Source organism: Amphiprion ocellaris, chromosome 13, assembly GCF_022539595.1.
Source record: "Amphiprion ocellaris isolate individual 3 ecotype Okinawa chromosome 13, ASM2253959v1, whole genome shotgun sequence".
Taxonomy (NCBI): Eukaryota; Metazoa; Chordata; class Actinopteri; family Pomacentridae; genus Amphiprion; species Amphiprion ocellaris.
Window position 1 is genome coordinate 4,937,067 of NC_072778.1, and position 21,394 is coordinate 4,958,460.

The 21,394-nt window shown below is 39.0% G+C and overlaps 1 protein-coding gene across 8 annotated transcripts in view; it reads right to left on the reverse strand.

Annotated features, from left to right (window-relative positions):
• Positions 1 to 6,669: 6,669 nt before the first annotated feature.
• The window catches only part of arhgef37 (Rho guanine nucleotide exchange factor (GEF) 37), a 36,432-nt gene continuing 21,707 nt past the window's right edge, over positions 6,670 to 21,394 (reverse strand). For all 8 annotated transcript variants that reach the window (XM_035949684.2, XM_035949683.2, XM_023273663.3 and 5 more), the window contains 4 exons: positions 21,179 to 21,307; positions 19,602 to 19,797; positions 18,833 to 19,002; positions 6,670 to 12,627 (listed from right to left, as the gene is read on the reverse strand). In XM_035949684.2, the coding sequence (XP_035805577.1) occupies positions 12,409 to 12,627; positions 18,833 to 19,002; positions 19,602 to 19,797; positions 21,179 to 21,307 (714 nt within the window). In that variant the 3' untranslated portion in view covers positions 6,670 to 12,408. The remainder of the gene's footprint in view (positions 12,628 to 18,832; positions 19,003 to 19,601; positions 19,798 to 21,178; positions 21,308 to 21,394) is intronic.

The following is a 21,394-nucleotide window of genomic DNA, read 5'->3' on the forward strand; positions in this document are numbered from 1 at the left end:
GAATATCTTTATAGTGCTTACAATTTCAAACCAGTGAAACACAGTACATTTCATGCTTTTTAATTTTTCCTTTAATTGCATTGTGTCATGGAATAATAAATCCTGTAATCTTGGAAGAAGTGCTTCTGTTCGTCTATTTTACACAGATCTACTGGCTTCTAGCTGGTTCGAGTTTATGATGAAGGGTCAGTATAACCTAAAATTCTTAGCAAACATGCATTTGGGCCACACACTGTCAAAATATCCCTCTGTCCTGTTCCACTTTACACGCTTTGGGGTTGTTTGGGAGCATCGGTAGACTTAAACTATCCTCAAACAATCACATAACTCAGGAACACTGTCATGCCTTTTGGTTCAAAATGACAAATAGTGTAGGTTATAATTAATTTAAAAGAAAAAACTAATTTACCTCCTTTCAGGAGTCTATACCAGTGGATTTCTGAAGAAAACTTGTTCCAGTCTGCTACACTAAAGATGTGCTTGAACTTCTAAAACTCCTGTTGTTTCTTACCCCTCCAGTTTGTGCATTCATGTCATTAATATTAGTCATCTTGTGCTTCTCTCTCTTTAATCGTGAATCAATACTGGGAGTTCTTGTCTCACTTTCTCCATTTAGCATTTCTTTGCTTGCCTCTTTATCTTGCGACAAGACTGACCTCATCTTTATTGGACCTAAATCACTCACACCATTTCCCCACCCCCCCATTACCATTGATAACACCACCCTATCTCCTTCTGCTCACATCCGCAACCTCGGTGTGATATTTGACAGCAACCTCACTTTTGAACCCCACATGAATCAGATCACCAAAACTGCCTATTTCCATCTCTGCAACATCGCCCGTCTCCGCCCCTTCCTCTCCTTCTCAGCCGCTGAAACCCTCATTCATGCCTTCGTCACTTCCCGCCTTGACTACTGCAATAGCATTCTCTTCGGCTCCACCTCCAAAGTTCTCAATAAACTTCAACTTATTCAAAACTCTGCTGCCCGACTCCTCACCCGAACCTGTTCTCACGACCATATCACCCCCGTCCTGCAGAACCTCCATTGGCTCCCCATTTCACACCGCATCCAGTACAAACTGCTTCTCCTCACCTTCAAGTCCATCCACAATCTTGCCCCGTCTTACCTTACCGATCTGCTCCTCCCCTACACCCCCCCCAGGAATCTCCGTTCCTCCCACACAAACCTCCTTTCCATCCCGCACAGGACCAGCCGGCGACATTGGGGGGACAGAGCCTTCGCCATTGCCGCCCCCACACTCTGGAACTCACTCCCCCATGCCCTCCGTGACTGCACCAACCTCACCACATTTAAATCCCTTTTAAAGACTCACCTTTTTAGATCTGCTTTCCTTAAGTGATTCTGTATTTTATCTTGAACTTGTTTTACTATCTATTGATTTTAATTAACAGTTTTGTTTTATCTTATTGTATTTTATGTACAGCGTCTTTGAGTTTTTGGAAAAGCGCTTTATAAATAAAATTTATTATTATTATTATTATTATTATTTATCAATAACAAATAGAGTCAGCCTAAAAAAACCAACCGAGGTGACGTTAATACCAAACAGCCCATTAGTATCTGGATGTTTGCTGTCAGTCTCTGCTGTCTGAGGCAACAAATCGGATAAAAGTAGACCCTGCTAACAGTCTGAAAGCAGAGGAAAACAAACTCCTTGTTTAGGTAGGGTGACAACAAAATACATAGTATGTTAGGAAGAGAGAAAAATGCTGTTTTCCTCACTGTTATTTCTCTGAAACATTTGCTGCTAGACTGCTGTACATTCACACAGCAGGAGCACAGAGCACCGGAGGCAACACTGAACTCATCGGAAACACACCTCAGTGTTAAAGTGTGTGTATATACTATATTCTGCTGCCCTGAAGGTGCATGAACATGACAGGTGTACCTGCGAGCGGTTAAAACTCACACCTGCTGCTGCGGAAAAAACTGAAATGATTAAGGTGGCTTAGAGAAAATGGGAATTGAAGGAAAGTTTTATTACACTCAGTGCTGGAAAATAAGAAAAGTAGAAGTAGACTGGATGTGATGCCGGACCGCTGAATCAATCTCAGGAACAAGATGATGAGTTGCAGAGAGGATGTGAACAATGCTAATAAACAGAGAGAGGCCGGGAACACAAGTAAACAACCTCCTCGATGAACTGCGGATGATGTAGTGACAGCTGTTGTGCAAACAGTCCGACCGTTGTGAGCAACAGGCAGAGTCAGAAACCTGTGAGGAGCTCTGTTTACTCTGCAAACATGTTCAGTCTGGAAGAATCTGCCAGAGCTGGTTTCTACAGAGAGAACACTGCGACACTGACACCGATCTGTAGGATTGCTATGGAGTTTCAGAGATACTGTCACCAACATCAGGGAACAGATTTTCCCTTTTTTTAAGGGATAACGACTACAAACCTGGAAGCATCAGGAGAATAGTCAGACTATACAACTTACTGAGCAATAGTGATTAAAAGTATGAGTTTTTAGATATCTAGGATACATTCAATCATTACTTTACAGCGGGAGTGTCAAACTCATTTTAGTTCAGGGGCCGCATTCAGCCCAATTTGATCTCAAATGGGCCGCACCAGTAAAATCAGAGCATAGTAACCAACAAATAACGACAAATCCAAAAATTTCCTTTGCTTTATGTGCAAGAAAGTATGTTCGGAAAATGTTCACATTTAAGAAACCATCTTTTTTCAAAACATTATGAACAAACTGAAATTTCTGAAGAAAAACAAATTCAATTTCAACAACATAATGCCTCAGTTTATCATTTCCATATTACCACTTACAGATCACAGAGTATCTACAAAGGCATAAAGCCTTTAGCCACAGGTATCCAGAACTTAATGATATAGTATTTTAATTCATGATCAAAACAACAAAAGTCAGACAAAAAAACCCCAAAACAAAACACAAAAAACAAAATAAGAAAATATTTCAAAAATGATACACAAAATGAATAAAAAGAGATACAAAAAGACAAAAGTGAGAAACAAAATGAAAAAAGAACATGAAACAAAACAAAAAAGAGACAAAAAATTGTACAAAAAATGGACAAACGACAAAAACTAGATTAGAATGACAAAAACAAGAAACAATACAAGCGAGACAACAAAACGACAAATAAAGCAAAACAGAAAATGACAAAAATATGACAAAAACACAAGAGAGACAAAAAGGAAACACAAAACAACAAAAACATGAGACAAACGACAAGTCAGACAAAAAACAACAAAAACAAGGCAAAAAAAATGACAGAAATTAGACACTCAATTACAGAAGAACAATGAGCAATACAGTTTTTTACTTTATGATCAAAACAACTTGTCATGGTCAGGAAATTATTTTAAATTTATAGATTTACAAATTTACATTTTGCAGTTAATGTCTCATCTGTAACTTTTACATTTTACAAAGTCATCCCACAGGCCGGCTTGGACCCTCTAGAGGGCCGGTTTTGGTCCACGGGCTGCATGTTTGACACCCCTGCTTTACAGCATTTCATGTGTTGTTAATACCTGCCTCACAGTCAAATTCACTTATGAACAGATACTTTACTTCAGCTTGGAGTTTTCACCAAGTCAGTGTTTAGTAGGTAAGTTTGCAGCACTTCATTGATCAAAAAATAATAATTAACTTGTCAGGCAGCAGTGAAACCAGTGAAAACTACGCATCTCTAAACTCTGAATTCCACCTCAAGAAATACAAACATACACTAAATTTTAAGTTTTGTGACATTTGTTATTAATCAGGTTTTCAACAGTACAGCAGGAGAATTTTGTAAACCTACAGTTAAGCCAAAAACAATTTATACTCATGACAAATTTTGATTTATAGTGAAGTTGTTCTTTGACCAGCAGGTTTCTTCTGACCAAAATCTGTCAGTGGCAATGCCTTTATTTGCCACTACATTAATCAGACAGTTCTTATAACTGCTAACAATCTTTCTGCAGGTCTCCACTATGATTTTGTTCCACTCCTCTTTTGTGATGATCTCCAGGCCTTTGAGGTCAGAAGGCTTCCTCAGCATCACTCTGGTCTCCAGTTCCTCCACAGATTCTTGATATGATTCAGGTGCGGACTTCCAACTGTTCATATTGCTTTCTGTTAACCATTTCATTTTTCATAAAATCATTGTCTTGCTGGAAGGATTAATACTGGCTGATGCCAAGTTTTTCTGCAGTTTTCCTACTTGTTTACGCCACATTCTTAATGACTCCCCATTATTTCTCACGATGCTCTTTAAGGCTGAATGATCCATCAGCTGAAAAATAGCCCCAAAGCATCCCATTCCTACCGCGTTCGACCATAGAGATGGGTTGAATTCTTGTCCTTTCATGCACCAAATTAAATCCACTTCTGTGACCAAACAACTCCACTTTCATCTCATCTGATCACAGGGCTGATGAGCAGACGCTGTCTTCTTTGCCAATTGAGCTTTTGTGCACCCATCTGAGCAGTGTGGAGTCTTCCTTGTTCAGTGTCCATGGAGTGTTTGAGATGCTGCTACCAGAACTTCTCACATTCATCAGCAATATCTTGGAGTCTTCTTACCAGTCCAGGGGTCTGCTTTAGCTTCCTACCACACCCTTTGAGACTTTCCACAGCGCGGAACACCTTGTACTTTTCGTTTCTGCTTTGCACTGTGGCCTCTGACGCTTGAAGACATTTGGATGGTGCTTTATAGCCTTTTCCTGTATTATGAGCAGCCACAATGTGCAACTCTCTCTCTGTAATGGACCTTATAGCAAGTGTTGTGCTCTTAGAAAACCCAACACGCTGCTTGTCCACATCAAGTGTAATTTCTTTTCAATACACAGAAAAACACTCTACCACTTTCAACAAATGCATAGAAAAACTACACCATTATTCAGAAACAAATGCATTTGGTCTTACCACCTGTTGTCTAACTTATCTTTTAAACTCTTAAACTTATATTCTTCTCCAGCTTTAATGTCGAAACATACAGTTTGTTGCATAAAATGTGTGTTAACTACCTTGAGTTGCATGAAAAGATTGTCTTCAGCACTTTACAGAACAGCTATGAGTGCAAATGTGACAGCTAAGCAGACAGACTTTAAACCTGGACCATGAGGTCGCTAGTAGCTAGCTTACATAACAACTGAGTTGCTGTAAACACTTCAGAAAAGTACAAAAAACAAACTTTCTTGCCAGCTGAGACACAGAGGAGACATTACAAACATGTTTGCTAGTTTTAGCAGCTAGTTTCAGCAGCAATTACCTTAAAAATGGTGAGTAGCGAGTGGGATAATTGTAGTTGTCTGTTCCTTGGTGCTCATTCACCTGAAGCTGCAAGACATTACTAGCAGATCGATGCACATCTCACTCCTATACTTGTATCTCTAGCAGCCATTATATAAGACATTAGCAGTGGATCAATGCTAAATCAAACCATATTTACTATCTGTCACACAAGCTCAAGAAAAAATTTTTATTCAAGTTAAATGTGTGATGGGTATGAATAATTTTGAGCTTACATAGGTTACATATCCTTACTATGTCCATGGTCAATCATCTGTAGGACCTCCCTCTCATGTGGTGCAAAATTTTCTATCATTAAGTATTTTTATACTACTCTTTCTAGTGCTTACAGTTTCAAAGCAGTAAAACACAGATTTCATGCTTTTTAATGTTTTCTTTGTTTGTGTTGCATCATGGAAAATAACTCCTGCAATCCTGAGGGAACTGCTTCTGTTCGTCCGTTTTTTTTTGACAGATCTGTGGGCTTCCGTTTATGATGAAGGGTCAGTATAACCTATAATTTGAAACAAATGTACATTTAGGCCACACTGCAACCAGGCCCCTGTCCTGTTTCACTGTGCATACATTACTGTTCAAAAGTTTGGGGTCACCCAGACAATTCCATGTTTTCCATGAAAACTCACACTTTTATTCATGTACTAACATAACTGCACAAGGGTTTTCTAATCATCAATGAGCCTTTCAACACCATTAGCTAACACAATGTAGCATTAGAACACAGGAGTGATGGTTGCTGGAAATGTTCCTCTGTACCCCTATGGAGATATTCCATTAAAAACCAGCCGTTTCCAGCTAGAATAATCATTTATCACATTAACAATGTCTAGACTATATTTCTGATTCATTTAATGTTATCTTCATTGAAAAAAAATGCTTTTCTTTAAAAAATAAGGACAAATCTAAGTGACCCCAAACTTTTGAATGATAGTTTATATCCTTTTTGGATTATGAAAAGTAATGATGAGGGCTTTTCCGACATTTTCACATTTCAAAGACGGTGAGCGGAGTCAGGCTACAGTCAACAGGCCCTGACAGAGTTTTAAATCATATCCATTACAGTGAGTTCCAGCATTTAGCCTCAGGCAGCAAAACATAAAGTCCACCCCTGTAGACTGACTGATAAACTCAGATGTTCTGGTATTTTAAACGAGTAAAAGGTAAAGAAAAAACTGCAGGCAGCCCAGGGCTTTCTAAAATCTGGGAACACAAATGAGGGATAAATTAGAAGACATCACAAGAAAGCTTTGGAAACAAACACTGATACCTGAAAGACTTTTTCCAGTTTGAATTCTACATTAAAATCTGTGTCACCTCGTCGCTTTTTAGGATTCTGCGCTCGTGTCAAATGATGCAAGGACACATAACAGGTTTCAGTTGAGTTTTTATTGAAGCCACACAGTCAGTCCACAGCTGCCCTGACAGATACCGCTGCTGCACTGCAGAAACTCCCATCTGCTGCATGAATACATGTGTGAGTGAGTGAGTTTAACATCACAACTTTGGCAACACTTCAAAGACTTCATGCTTCATCTTGACATCATGTAACCCTGCGGTGCTGAATAAGTTAAAACACCAATATGATTCAAAACACAATTACAAAATAATAAATTACAAAACAGATTTGCTGTACAGACCGTAAAAGCAGGTTAAACACGTTGCTTTGACAGCAGATTAATTAAAAAAACTGAACAATATTAACAGAATGTACAGAATTTTGCTTAACTGAATTCTCAGAGGTTGTCAGGATCAATACTGACAAAGGTAATGATGCTGGTCTTTAACACACATTTTCCAGTTCCACAGTGAAATTAACAGTCTCTCTTTTCGAACACAGCCAACCTCCTCCCTCTAGTGTAGATAAGAAAAACTACAGCCTCCTTTGGTAATTAGTACAGACACACTCAAAACCATACAGACATGTTTATGGCTTAAATATGCCCCAAATATTATCCAGTTCTTGATTTAATAGAAGTCCACCATTCACTATTATTAGAAAGTGGTTCACAATCTTCTTCAGGAGTGGTTTTTAAAGCAAAAATAGTTAAGTATCTGCAAATTTTCTCACAGTAAATACATTTTATAACACGAAATACATTGAAATTTGATTTGCAGGGAACATTACAATAGCAGTCTGTAGTTCATTGGAATTAAAAAAAAATATCCAGTTGAATAGATCCCAAAATGTAAGGCTTAATGCACTTACAGTACATGGCTGAGTTGTTCTTTCACCCTAAAATGGCCTTTGAAGAGGTGAAAGCAGACAAAATGTTCTCAGGTTGAGAGTTTTTCGTTCTCATCTCACTAACCTTGAGGACATTTGGTATTTTGGCATAAGTATCATCACACAGGCTCCCTCTCTCTCTCCCTCTCTGTCCCTCCTGCTGCTCTGCTCCGTCCTGACATTCAGACTGATGGGAACAGCTAAGCTCCAGCTGAGCAGCTCTGAATCCGAGGCTCCCTCTTTCTGCTTCACATCCACAGCAGCTGATGCAGCACAATCCCACATGAAAAGGCTCAAGACACGGCCATGTAACAGGAAGAGCTGATGGTGCGGCCATGTTGGAAGAGGAAAAGAGTCTTTTCCAGTAAAACATGTACAATTCTCTCATGCTGGAAAGGTTGAAGCAGCATTAATATAATTTTGTGGCCACTAGGGGGTAAAATTCCACAAAATCTGACAGATTATGGCTTCGGAAATCTGGTTTGCACATGGTGCAACATTATCTGGTTCTTTAGCTATCCTTTGTTTGCCTGCCTAGATGATAGATTTTTGCAGTTTCAGTGACAATTATCTGCAAAATCATCACCAAAAAGTTCTTCTTTTACACTACCTGTCGTGATTTCAGCCATTTTATGTTTAAAATATTGAGCAATCTAGTTATAAAATGACGATTTAGATTTTTTTTCATGGTTTGAAGGCTAGAAATGGACTTGCAGAATGGGTAGGTAGAATGTTTTTCTTGCCAATTGCTAAAAACAAAACAACTTTAAACACAAATAAAAATCTTCCAACATGGAGTTTCCATACAGAAACTGGTGCAGATTACAATAATATTCTAAACATGCTTAGATGTGGGATGATGTGAGGCAGTGGGAAGGGGTTTCATGAAAATTATGGACCATGAACACATATGGCATTCAAAACAAACTACTGGAAACAAACTATTAGGCTCCAATTCCAGTTTGTCAGTTTACACAATCAGAAAATTACTTAAATTTAGTTTTTGTAGCAAGTTAGGGAGTTGCTTTCCACCCAGAACACCGTATGAATAGGTAATACTGTGACTTTAGAAGTTGAAAGCAGGGAAATAAAATGCATATAGGAGGCATTCACTCTGGACTCTGCGGGGTAAATAGATGAGGAGAAGCCCTTATTATCAATGCCGGTGTGTAAATCTCCAGAAAAGGCCACTGAATGCATGGAGCCCACAGAGATAATGAGGCGGCAAACTTCCAGTGCAGGGGACATGAGCGAGTTAAAATCTGCTGTAGCTAAACGTTTTCACAGTCCGGCTCACTCGGAAGAAATGCCACACAGAGGCATGACCTGCATTGATTGAACTGTATCCATAGCAACGAGCATCATCAGGTGCATATGAATAGAGACGTGAGTGGCTTCTGACTCGTCTACATCTACGATACAAACCTTTTGATGCATAAAACCCGATGGAGGAATCAAACTCTTGCTGTAATGGGCGCTGAACGAGTGAAAACACAATGGTGAGGAGAGAAAAGAGTGAATTTAAATCAGCTCGTGCAGAAAATGGGGAGAAATAGATTCAAACTAACGGGATAACTCTGTGCTGCAGTTCATCGTCTCCTCCCAGCTTGCTATGCCTCCTCACATCTTCTCTCCGTTCACCCTCCAACTCCTTCACTCCTCCTCCCGGTATGAGTTTCTTCCTCTCCCTCCTCTCTCTCTCTCTCTCCTGCTCGGCCCCGGAGACATTTTACATTTACATCACATTACACAGTCTGAGATGACGAGAGCGCTGTGTACCTGTCAGTCTCGATACAGTGCTGCTGCTGCCTCCAGGTGAGGAGGACACTCGGCGAAAACACACACACACACACACACACACACACACACACACACACACACACACACACACACACACACACACACACACACACACACACACACACACACACACACACACACACACTCACCTGTCAGCACAATTTCATCTCACGCACATGCACACATGCACGCAATTTGCTCTCTATAATGTCTAAGTGTTCCAGTTAGCTCGCTAACACACACGCCCTCTAACGAGAACATGCAGCCTATCTTTTTCAATTCTAAGTGTCCTTCTCAGCCTCTGAGGATCACGTGAAATGAGTCAAGGGTAAGCCCGGACTCTTCTCCTCTCATTCAGCTCATATGGCCCCCCCGAGCCTTCGAAACTATTCCCCTCATTGTCTCTGGTGCCTTGTAACAAGCCATAGCAAATTTTCAGTGCAACTTTAAGATTGTTCTTCAGCCTAAAGTCACAGAAAGCATCTAACCTTCCCCGAATGTCCATGACACCAAATAACAACCAGCTGCAGGGCTGCTGCTTCCTTCCTGTGTCACATAAGCCCTTTTCAGACATGGAATACAGAACACTGCTGCTTCATCAGTCTGGTAAAGTGATGGCATTCTGTCATTCAGACATAAGTCACCTTCCCATTAATGTTCCTCACAGCTTCAATCAGACATATCCACATTTGTCACGAGACTGGACTAGACAGAAAAATGTTTCAATGTCAGGAATATGGATCTTGCTACTGCTTGATGCTGCAGGTATTTAAAAAAACTCAGAAGAAAAATTCCTACAAACAGCTGGAAGCAATAAGCCAAACTTCAGCTGCTGTTAACATCTCGGTGGGAATAAAAAAAAGTTAAGTCTTTCTCCTAACACTGGTCTTCAAGCAAAATGCTTCCAGAATTAAAGTAGTTAAACTTTACCTACTTTCAGTTACTAAAAAAGAAAAAAATAAGTCAAAAGTGATGGTTGGCTCATGTTATCAAGATACAGTAATAAGTCAAGTATTGAAATTCTATATGAAGTAATGAGAGAGCAATTACTAATTGAAAAGATATGTATGTGTCTGAGTTACAAGTTCTGACTCAAAACATTTCTGCAATGTAAAACATACTCATCTATGCTAATGTTTTATGATAGAACATGCCCTCTTTGACATATTATATGCTTTTTTGCATTTCATAAACCATGGCGAGCATCAATCTAAGTCATGCGTAGCAGCTTTTGTCAGTGTGATACCTTTATCAAATTGTCTCATACTTTCTACCTGAGGAACCAGAGATGCCTCAAAATTGTGTAAACAACGAAAATAACTTCTGCTATATTTGTGGTGAAGTAACCTTTGCATCACAAAAGTGCAATATAACTACTGTAGTGAAAAAGGCATATCATCTTTATTTTGGATGCAGGACAAGAGTTGGGCCCCACATCATTGTTGTAACACACGTGCAACTAATCTTGCAGTGGCTCCACAAAAAAAGAAAATCTATGCCTTTTGCAGTTCCAATGATTTAACGAGAACCAACAGATCACAGTAGTGACTGCTATTTTTGTATGGTTCCCCCAGTTACAAAAGGAATGTCAAGAAAGAAGAAAAATGGATTGTGCAGTGTCCAAATAATCCACCAGGGAAAATGGAATCCATCTATGCTGGCTGACTACTGTTGAAATGTCAAGGGATGATGCTGTGTACAAGAGACAAGCCAAAAAGTTCCATATACATACTGAATAACTGTTGTTCTGAGTGGTGTTTTAGGTGATGTTTGTATTTCCCAAATACATTTAGTTACAATAAGTCATGAGACTTTTGTTTAATCCTTGCCAGGGCACTTGTACACTTCAGATAGAAGTATTCTTTCAAACGCAAGATTTATGTACATATATATACATAATAAAACTTTGTCATTAAATATCTTGGAAACATTAGCCAATCACCAGTTTTTTTCATTTGTTTTCCACTTCAACTTATTAAGGTATGTAAGATTTAACCAATTTTATCTCGGAAGCAGACAATTTCCAAACATTTGTTTACCAGTGTAATCAATGTTTTTCTACAATGTAGCGCCATTATTGACCCAAACTTTGTCTCTGCTCTCTGTTATGGCTTCAAGAAAAAAATGGTGATGGGTGCAGTTCAGACTTTGTCATATGAAAGTGATACTGAAAGTAGTTCTAACCTGGTGAGATTGCCCTTGCAGCTTTTACGGACAATAATAGCTGCTGTCTGGTTAATGGAAAGGACTGAATGTCTGAAAAATGTTCTAAATTATAACTTGGAAAAGTCAAAAATTCTGTACATCAAAGGCTTTTCATCTACCTTTACAGATTTACCATCCACACTGAAATAAAAAAATAGTAGCAATGTATAAATTGTCTATTGCACACATTCCAGCCACTTAAACCAGCAGCTTTCTCACATTTTCTGACTGTTGAACTGTCCAGTACTTTTTGATGTTTGGCTAGAGCTCATATGATGCTACGGTCAAAAAAAGAGAGAGAGAAAAACTGAATTTGTCCATAGAATTATACCAAACTTGTGTCATGCTCACTTCAGAGGTTTTCGCGCTACAAAATGCAGGATTAGATTGATTTTCATATGCATTCAAGTTAGTACAGGAATAGCCTAAGACATGGCCAATGACCCCTTACCTGCGAAAGCTAAAGGTCGCCACACTTTATCTTTCTTTTAATGAATTTTCTAGATTTCAAAATTCTCCCTGCACTGCTTTGCACAGGATTTGGGTGTCAAGAAAGCCATGAAAAGATATTTAAAAATTCCAGTTGTCAAATTGAATACAGCAGACAGCTAACAAAATTTAGCATTTTAGTGTTCACACAGTGACCATTGCATACATGTAGATTAAGTAGCTGCTCTGATATCTTTTTAAAAACACTGATTTCAACACCGAAAATAAAAATATTTGATGGCCAAGCTGTAGTTGCATGCTACTGTTTGAGGAGCAGCTGTAGCTTCATTTAAAACATATTGCTGTTAGCATTCAAAAGACAGTATTGGAAAAGATCCTTCTCATACTGCACATGCTGATACACGCTGCCCTACTTTCTTCCTCCATCCCTCCTAGCAGTAAGGGTAGTAGCTGCTGGACGGCCCTGTCCCCGTAGGCATCATGGCGAGGTAGTTGGAGGGCACGTATCCTCTCTGACCGTCTCCTGCCTCCACCAGGCTCCATTCAGGGTTCCCTCGTTTGTCATGTGGCTCCAGGACACGAACGGGTTCTCCAGCCCGGACAGAAACTTCATGGTTCCCCCTCGCCGTGAAGTCGTAGGCTGCCAACACCTGGAAAATGAAACACTGAATTAATAACAGATGAAAAATCTCTACTGATCATGTTATTCCCCCCCAAAAAATTATCTCATAGCTGTTTAGACCTGACCTTCTTCCTTTTAGTGATTATTAATTCTTAAGTTATGACCAAAAGCCTGTTTTGTGAGACCACAGAAACATTTGACTACTAGTTAGCTCATCCTTGAGTCCATGTGGATGTTTGTGATCAATTCCTTAAGGCAGACTGTTTCAGTTCAGGGGCCTGATACATCCCAATTTGATTTCAAGTGACCAGTAAAATCAGAGCATAAAAAACTATAAATAACAACAACTCCGAATTTTTCCTTGTGTTTTAGTGCAAAAAGCACAATTCTGAAAATATTCACATTTAATGAACTATCTTTTTCCAAAACATTATGAACAACCTAAAGTTTCTTAAGAAAAATAAGTGAAATTGTAACAATATTATGCCTCAGTTTATCATTTACACATGTGCATTAGAACTTACAGATCACAGTGTATCTACAAAGGCACACAACATTTAGTGTCAGGCATCTGGACCTGAAGCATATACTAGATCTACAAATTACTTCACATTTGCAGTTTTACAAATTTACTATTTGCAGTTGATGACTTCACAAAGTCATCCTGCGGGGCGGATTGCAGCATCTGGCGGGCCGGTTCTGGCCCTCGGGCCGCATGTTTGACGCCCCTGCCTCAAGGCATTCAAGAGACATCATGCTCAAGTTCCTATAACGCCTCTGGCTTTGGCTGTTGGCATAACAAAAAGAACATGACAACAAACCAGTCACAACAACTGACATGTAAGATGTGGATGTTAACTATTAACAAGCTAAAACACATGCACTTAACATACATGCACTGTAGTTGGTAACAGGTGTTCTGTTAGGATGGTGGATGTTGCCTTGTTGGCAAACAAACAGATTTCATGTATATAGTTAGCATTTTAAATATGTCTATTTCCTATATGTATATACACTTAACAAGCAAATAATTCAATATTGTTTACTGATTAAGAGAAACCCTCTTGTAATGTATACCAGTGGAACAGATTTCATTATTTTTAATCATTGTTTCATACATGGTTTTACTTACATACACACATGACCTATTTTGATTTATACTGAAGTTGGAAACTCTACTGGACTAACAAGCAAAAATGTCACATTACATTGCAACATGCTGATGTTAGAGTTTACTATCAACATAAAGGTGAGATTGATGGACGTAGTTTTTGAGATATTCTACAAAATTACTGTCTTCGCAAAACTGCTTGGAGCAATAATTGAGATAATTAATGCTGACTGAAAAAACACACCAACAAAATGTATGCGTACAATATAAACCAATATCTATAGCACGGGCATTTCCCCTGTGTTTTTCTCATTGCTATTAGATAGCACACAGCACATCATAGTGTGAGTTACACACTTACACACAACTGTGCAAACGAGCAAGCAGGAGAGAATGCACGTGCACAGGTATGGTACAAATGTGAACACTCATGGACACATACACACACATACACACACAATACCACAACCACAAATCATTGTAATATTCTGTGAAAAGGTTAAGCCCACTAGTTATGTCTTGACAAATCCCATCTCATCACCCCCCTCACACACATACACAGAATGAAGGCTTCCTAATGAGCCTTGTGTTGGTATGACAGAGTGCCCCAGTAGTGCTAATAGTCGAGTTTAGCCAGCTGCTTGGTGTCATTAACAAACCCTTCACCCCAGCTCACCTCTCAGCTACGACATTAGCTCTGCCCTGACGGTCTACACCAATTAGCATTTAATTTGCATTTTGCCAGGCAGAGACAGGGATGAGGGGAAACAGAAAAAATTCTAAAACGTAAAGTGACCACGGCCATCGCCAGAGGAGTGATTCATGTTATGGAGCCGGGCGAACATTTGCTGCAGCTAAGTTTGTGATGGAAATGAAAAAAGTTAAGGGGAGTGTAGTTCAGCTAATCAGCACCTCTTTGTGCTGGTGTATGGTCATGACATCACGGCGGTGCCATAAAGGTGGGAGAAAGAAACAGAGTTAATTGAGTCTGCCTGTATGTCTCTAAAAGCCAGACTGGAATATATGAATAATACTCTTACTTTGATGCCTAAAAGCTTTACTCCCACTGCATTTGTCAGGATTTTTGACAGACGTAGGAGGAAATCTAAATATGGTTATTTCTAATAGAAGTGAAAATGTGAACGTCAGGCTGAAAGCAAGGAAGCTCTGTACACTAAAGCGAAATGGAAATTTCATGTAATGTATTTCTATCTCCTTTTTTTGCATCGCAGTTTCCTTATTTTTAATGACAGCAATACACTACAACAGAAATGCTTTGTTTTACCACCATTTGCCACATTAACAATGTCTAGACTGTATTTCTGATTAATTTAATGTTATCTTCATTAAAAAAGATATGTCTAAGTGACCCCAAACTTTTGAACAGTAGTGTATATCAATATAACAATATTTTCTCTAGGCAAACAATCTTATGTTAACAGCTGAGTATATCACAATGTTTTTTTTTGTTGTTACAAAGAGTACCTAAGTGTTAAAAAAATAAATGTATTTACTCTATCCCAAATATTTCTAACAATGTTTAAACCCAGAGACCCATCATTTTATTCAATGTAAAGAAGTAGGAATGTTAATGATTATTTGCTGATAATTCACCCACTAAAAATACATTAACCAATGAGTCAGACAATGCATTATACATTTAGCTGTAGTACTGGGTTGCACCAGCAGGTGCCTCTTACTGTTCATTAGGATGGAGGACTGAAGCCATGCGAGTCACGTAGACTAGGAGCAGTTTCATTTGACAACCAAAGAGTGTTGTGGGGCTTTAGCTAACAAAGGGCCACCATGACAACAACTGATGTGGCATTCAAGGGTTTCTGGCACGTGTTAAAGCCAAGCTGCCCAGGGTAGTGGTTCAATGACAAATAATTGAATGCTGATTGATTACAAGAATCTATTAACTATAAAAATTTTGCATCCCTGTAACAGTGCATTTCATTCTGGTCACCTGAGAATGGTGTTGCATCTTCTTTACTCCCTCCCCTGCTTGCATTTTTTAAAAAACTTTTTCTATTCAAAGTGCTCTTTTTATAATGTGTACTTTTTTTTGGTAATGTACATTTGTATTTCTCTTGTTTATTGCTGCTGCTCTTATTTTTTTCACAGTTTTATTGTATTTTTTCCTATATACACTGCCATTCAAAAGTTTGGGGTCACTTAGAAATGTCCTTATTTTTGAAAGAAAAGCAGGTTTTTCAATGAAGATAACATTAAGTTGATCAGAAATACAGTCCAGACATTGCTAATGTGGTAAATGACTATTCTAGCTGGAAACGGCTGATTTTTAATGGAATATCTCCATAGAGGTACAGAGGAACATTTCCAGCAACCATCACTCCTGTGTTCTAATGCTACGTTGTGTTAGCTAATGGTGTTGAACGGCTCACTGATGATTAGAAAACCCTTGTACAATTATGTTAGCACATGGATAAAAGTGAGTTTTCATGGAAGACATGAAATTGCCTGAATGACCCTAAACTTGTGAACGGCAGTGTAAAAAGCTGACTTGAGAAAACCCACAAAGAATTCCAATGTACCTGTACTGTAATGTACCCGTGCAAATGGCAATAAAACTCTATTCTATTCATAATGGATCCCGATTATTTTAGTATGATTGTTTTGGCCACAGGTAACAGCGCTAAGCTACGTTACCCTTATGGTTGACATATATGTGAATATACGTGACTAAATGTAACCTAAAGAAAGTTTAATACATTACCTTGACACCTCATAATATGATTTCTGTCTGAGTTCCATCAGATTGTTTTTCACTGGCAATCGTTTTCAATATGATCCCACATTACCACATTATCAAACTATATCTTTAGTTAATGCTTTGACTGAGACTCCTAATGACAAAAATGTGCATCTAACTATCACAACACATTACCCAATTAAAGCCATGTACTCTCATTATCTTACTGCAACGAAGAAACATTAACCTTGTAGCTGAAATAAGACAAAGAGTTGATCAGTTTTTCAAGAGAAAACAAAGCAGCCAACATGAAGCGTTGTCGATCTCAGCTCACAGTGAGGTATACTTGGAATGTTTCTCAGTTGGTGTAGCACTAACAATTGCATTGGATAGCAGCCAGATGTGGCTTTGCACTTGTCATGCAGAGCTTTGTGGTGCTGATTTAAATGGCCAAACAAATTAGCTGTGTTGTCTAATGTGGTGACAACAACTGAAAGACACTGCTGACAGAGCACCCGGGTTTGGTCAACACCATCCTTGCGGACGAAACATTTCCATACTAGATGTCGCGTTACTTTTTGCAAACAAATCTTCCTTTTCAGTGTTTGTCTCCTGTTCCTCGCTCATTTTGCTGTGCAAATATGGAACCTGCCCGTACACAAACTGGGTCTTGTGAGTAAAAAAAAAAAAAAAAAGGAACTACTGTATCCAAGTTTCCTTAAATCAGACGTTCTAACAGACAGACTTCTCTTGTTATGGAAAGAGGAAGCCGTGTGGACGTTCTTTTTGTATCGTGCAATTTTGCTGTTGTATTATTTACAGCTAAGGTGACAGACGTATATAATCCTCATTTCCCTCAGTCTTTAACAGAAGAACAGCATGACCAGCATTTTCTGCAGTGGAAAACAACAGCTTAGTGTGGATGAAAGAAAAGAAAGAAGTGAAAATTGGTGTTTTATCTGCAGTACCATGGACAGAGCCTGGGTATGTGTATGTTTTGAGTATGAGCACACTCAGGGTCCTGTGGAAAGGGGGAGGAAAAACTGCCTATATAAGGTCACCGGAGCAATCACTCACTTTAACAGGCGACGCAGCATGAAGGCACATCTCACACACATGGACACACACTCACACACAGATGCACACAACTAAATCTCCCTCTCCCTCTCTCATGTACACTCAGTCACATAAAGCATCACAAATTTATAAGCCATGACACTCCCCTCTCACACTCACATGTGCCACAAATGTAAATCAATCTTGCAACAAGCTTTATCTCAGCCTGCAGCCCTGCATTGCATAAATTAATGGGCAACCCTTCACAAAGTAACCCACTTACAAGGTTAAACAGCTAATTACGGACCTTTCCATTAATAATGCATGCACACACACATGGACACACACACACGGACACACACACACACACACACACACACACACACACACACCCACATATACACACACACATATACACACACACACAGAGTCAGGCATGTGACAGATTGATGCTTCCGCTGGAGAACGCTGTCACATCGATCAGTCAATTCTTCAGACACACCGAGTCTGCAACATTTAATTTAGGAACTTAGACACACACACTCAGTTTTGGAGTCGGATAATTTAAATGCTTTGCAACAAGCCGAGATCCGTGTCATGAACAGTTTCATTCAGATTTGTTTAGCTGCCTATATGCATGTTCATGGGACACATTTGGATTCACTGGTTGTATGTTTTTGCAAAGCCTTAATCTTAACCTGTATATTAGTCAGGTAACTAATTAGAGTGTATAATACTGTGGTTTATTCATTGTAAAGTTTTTAAAGTAGTCAGGTAAATTTGCACAGTTAACAATATTGTAGAGTTTTAACCTTAATGTTTAATTTTGTCCAGTTTATTCATATTTCGAATGGTTTAGTAGGGTTTCAACTAAGACATTTAAATTACCTTGGTAAATTCACAAAATAAATAATACTCTGGGATCTTATGCCAAATATTTAAACTTGTTAGGTAAATTTGTAATGCAATTTTATTTCACTACTGTTTTAAATGTGTGATATATATAATGGTGACTTAACTTGCCAAATATGAGTTGACAGGAACAAGCATAAGTTTTGGCTTTTTCACTTTTTTTTTCTTTAGTTTTCTAGCTTTCTAGTGTCAATTAACTTATTGCCAACAAGACATCCCCAGATTTGCCGCACTGCAAACCTCACGAGTCCTTTAACAACCACAAACTAAACAATCCATACAGTCAGATGCAAGAGTTAACAAGGCTGCTTTTAATCTTTAGCTGCACACATCCCAGCTCCGAGTTTTCTGTCATTAGTGTGATTGTTTGTCGTCTTTTGTTGGTGGTGGCACACGATTTAAGCTATCAATCACTCTATAAACCACTCAGTGAATTACCTGGAAGCAAGGCTGCCTCGTGATCGTCAGTGGCTGGCTCTGTGGGGTGTAGGAGTGTCTTCTGACTCCGCTCATGCCCTCCGGCAGGGTCAAGTGTGGCGAAGGGGGCGGGTCCTCCGCTGGCTGGTGATATCTAATGAGCTTCGAGTTCGGAACGTAGCCTCTTCTGCCTGCAGGTGACACACACAGGTTAAGACTAAAGTGGTCCATATAGATGATAGCAGTGTATTCAATAAGATATCCCTTACCTGTTAAAAAGCAACAACTACTTACAAAAGCAGATACTCAAATTTTTTTCCCAATCTAAATATCCAGGTTAAGACACTGCAATATTGACTATATAAATTTACTATATTAACTGAAATATTAAGGTTACGAAGCTACAATCAAACAAAGTTGGTTCATTGTATTAACAACAATCAACCACAAGATGGCCCCAATGTGTTGCATTTAAGCAAAGCTGCACTGATGTCACAGTATTTGCCATACAGAGGTCAACATCATCCTTGGTTTTACTCTGAACTTCTGGCTTCTACGCATGTCTTTGTCATATTCACCAAAAATCATACAAGGTATAAAGTCATAGTTGTTATTCACAATATGTACATGTAGACAACAATTTGTTCTTAATCCATTTCTAGCAGATATGTTGCTTTTTTTGGCCTTGTAACCAGAATAACAAACACTGTCTTCTATAGCAAACTGTGCAGCTTAGTTGAGTTGCGGTTAAGAATGGTAATCATTTTCATAGTAACATAGCGGCTTTCACCTCCTGCATCAACCAGCCATCTTCGTTTGTCTCCGCGGGTGTCAGCCTCGCTGATTATAGCCACCAGCTCCCCCTTAACCAGGTTCAGGTCCAGGTCCCGGCTACCCACCACTGTGGTCATCACCTGGTAGATCTTTCCAGAACCATGCTTGTCTGTTAGCTGCTTCAGACGGCGCTGAGAGGATGGGCTCAGAGGCTGATGGAAAAGAAAAGAAAAAAAAAACCACAAAAAAGCAGAATATTAAGTTAAGTGTTAATATACATACATACATCTCTGTTTCAGCTATGTTGAATAATTTAAAAGCAAAAAAAGAAAAAAGCTAAAATGTAAGCATACAGGCGTTTGGAATTTGTTGTACAACAGTTGTAACTAATTAATGACACAATGGGAGTACTTGGTCATAAACATTCAACGTTTCCTGTCAGCAATTATAAGAACATATTGGGAAACATTTAAGAAAGTTGCAGAACAAGAAGTCTCACATTCAGAATCTATGACTGACTTGTAATTCCACATGACTGACAACACGCAGCCTGATGATTTGGCAAATTCTTCAGCCAAAACAACATGTTGGACAGCACAGCTGAATTATCACCTGTCTAATGTTATTATTGTAACCTCACACAAAGCATGACGTGACTGTACATCCTGCTCTGTCAGTGGGTTATTAACAAAAGTTGCTTGGCAAGTTTGAAAGAATGTGACCTACTTCAAGTTCATCTGATGGGCAGCAGAACAAGATATACAAGTGGAAAATAAAGTTAACACAGGTAGATATGAGTCCTTAAGGTAACTTATCATGAGCTGTTGGTGGTGCTACAAGAAAATCATACATTCAAGTCCAGTTGACATTACCAATATTTAACAAAAACTGGCCTTTTTGTTAAATATTCAAATGTAAACCTTGGGGTAAGGGATGTTGGTTGGGTAATATAAAGTGTATATTAAAGGTGGATTTGTTAGCCAAAGTTTAGGGCTAATATGTTTTGTTGTTTATTTGAAATAGGCTTTGATGAGGAGGCATGCACAGAAAGAACTACTAAAATAACTTCTTCTTTGGCACGAATTGAGTCTCAAGTGCAGCAATTAGTCTTAAAAATTGCCAGTGGACATGGCAAAGAGCATTTTGAGGATCCACCAGCATCGGTTCAGTCTGCTAGATGGGAGCATTATGCATTTAGTTCCACCCATTATTGAAAAACTGTGATGAAGACATTACTTTTGAGTATTCCTATGACGAACGGTTATCTCCTGCAACGTTTTTCCCGGCACTTTATGTAGCAACTGTAAATTGGAGAGCTGGTTGCGTATTGTCTTGAACAATTAAACAGTTCAAATTTCCTGGGCACTTGTTGTACTGAAAGAAAGGAATGTGACTGAGCTCAGGTGTCCAACAACAGCTGGTTTTGTTGACTAACAGTATTGTTAATTTACGGTCTGTTAATCAGCATTGTGTGTCTGTTGTCATTTTAGCTACCTTCTATCTGGGGATTACAAATTCAACCTGTGCAAAATTAAACAAATAAAACACACCAGCAATTCACCCAATGAAAAACAACAAAAATTCAACTCCTACCTGCACGACTGGTGAATTCAGTGAGTCCTGCACACTTTGACATAGAGTCTGCAGCCTCCTCGCACCTTCAAGCACCGCAGACTCTGCCCACTCCCAGAATGCAGCAGGATGGACGGAGCTGTGAGGGAGCTGGAGGGAGACAGATGGAGCAAAAGAAAGAGACACTGCATTTAACTTTAATGTCACCTTTGAACATAATCAATGATTAGATCATTA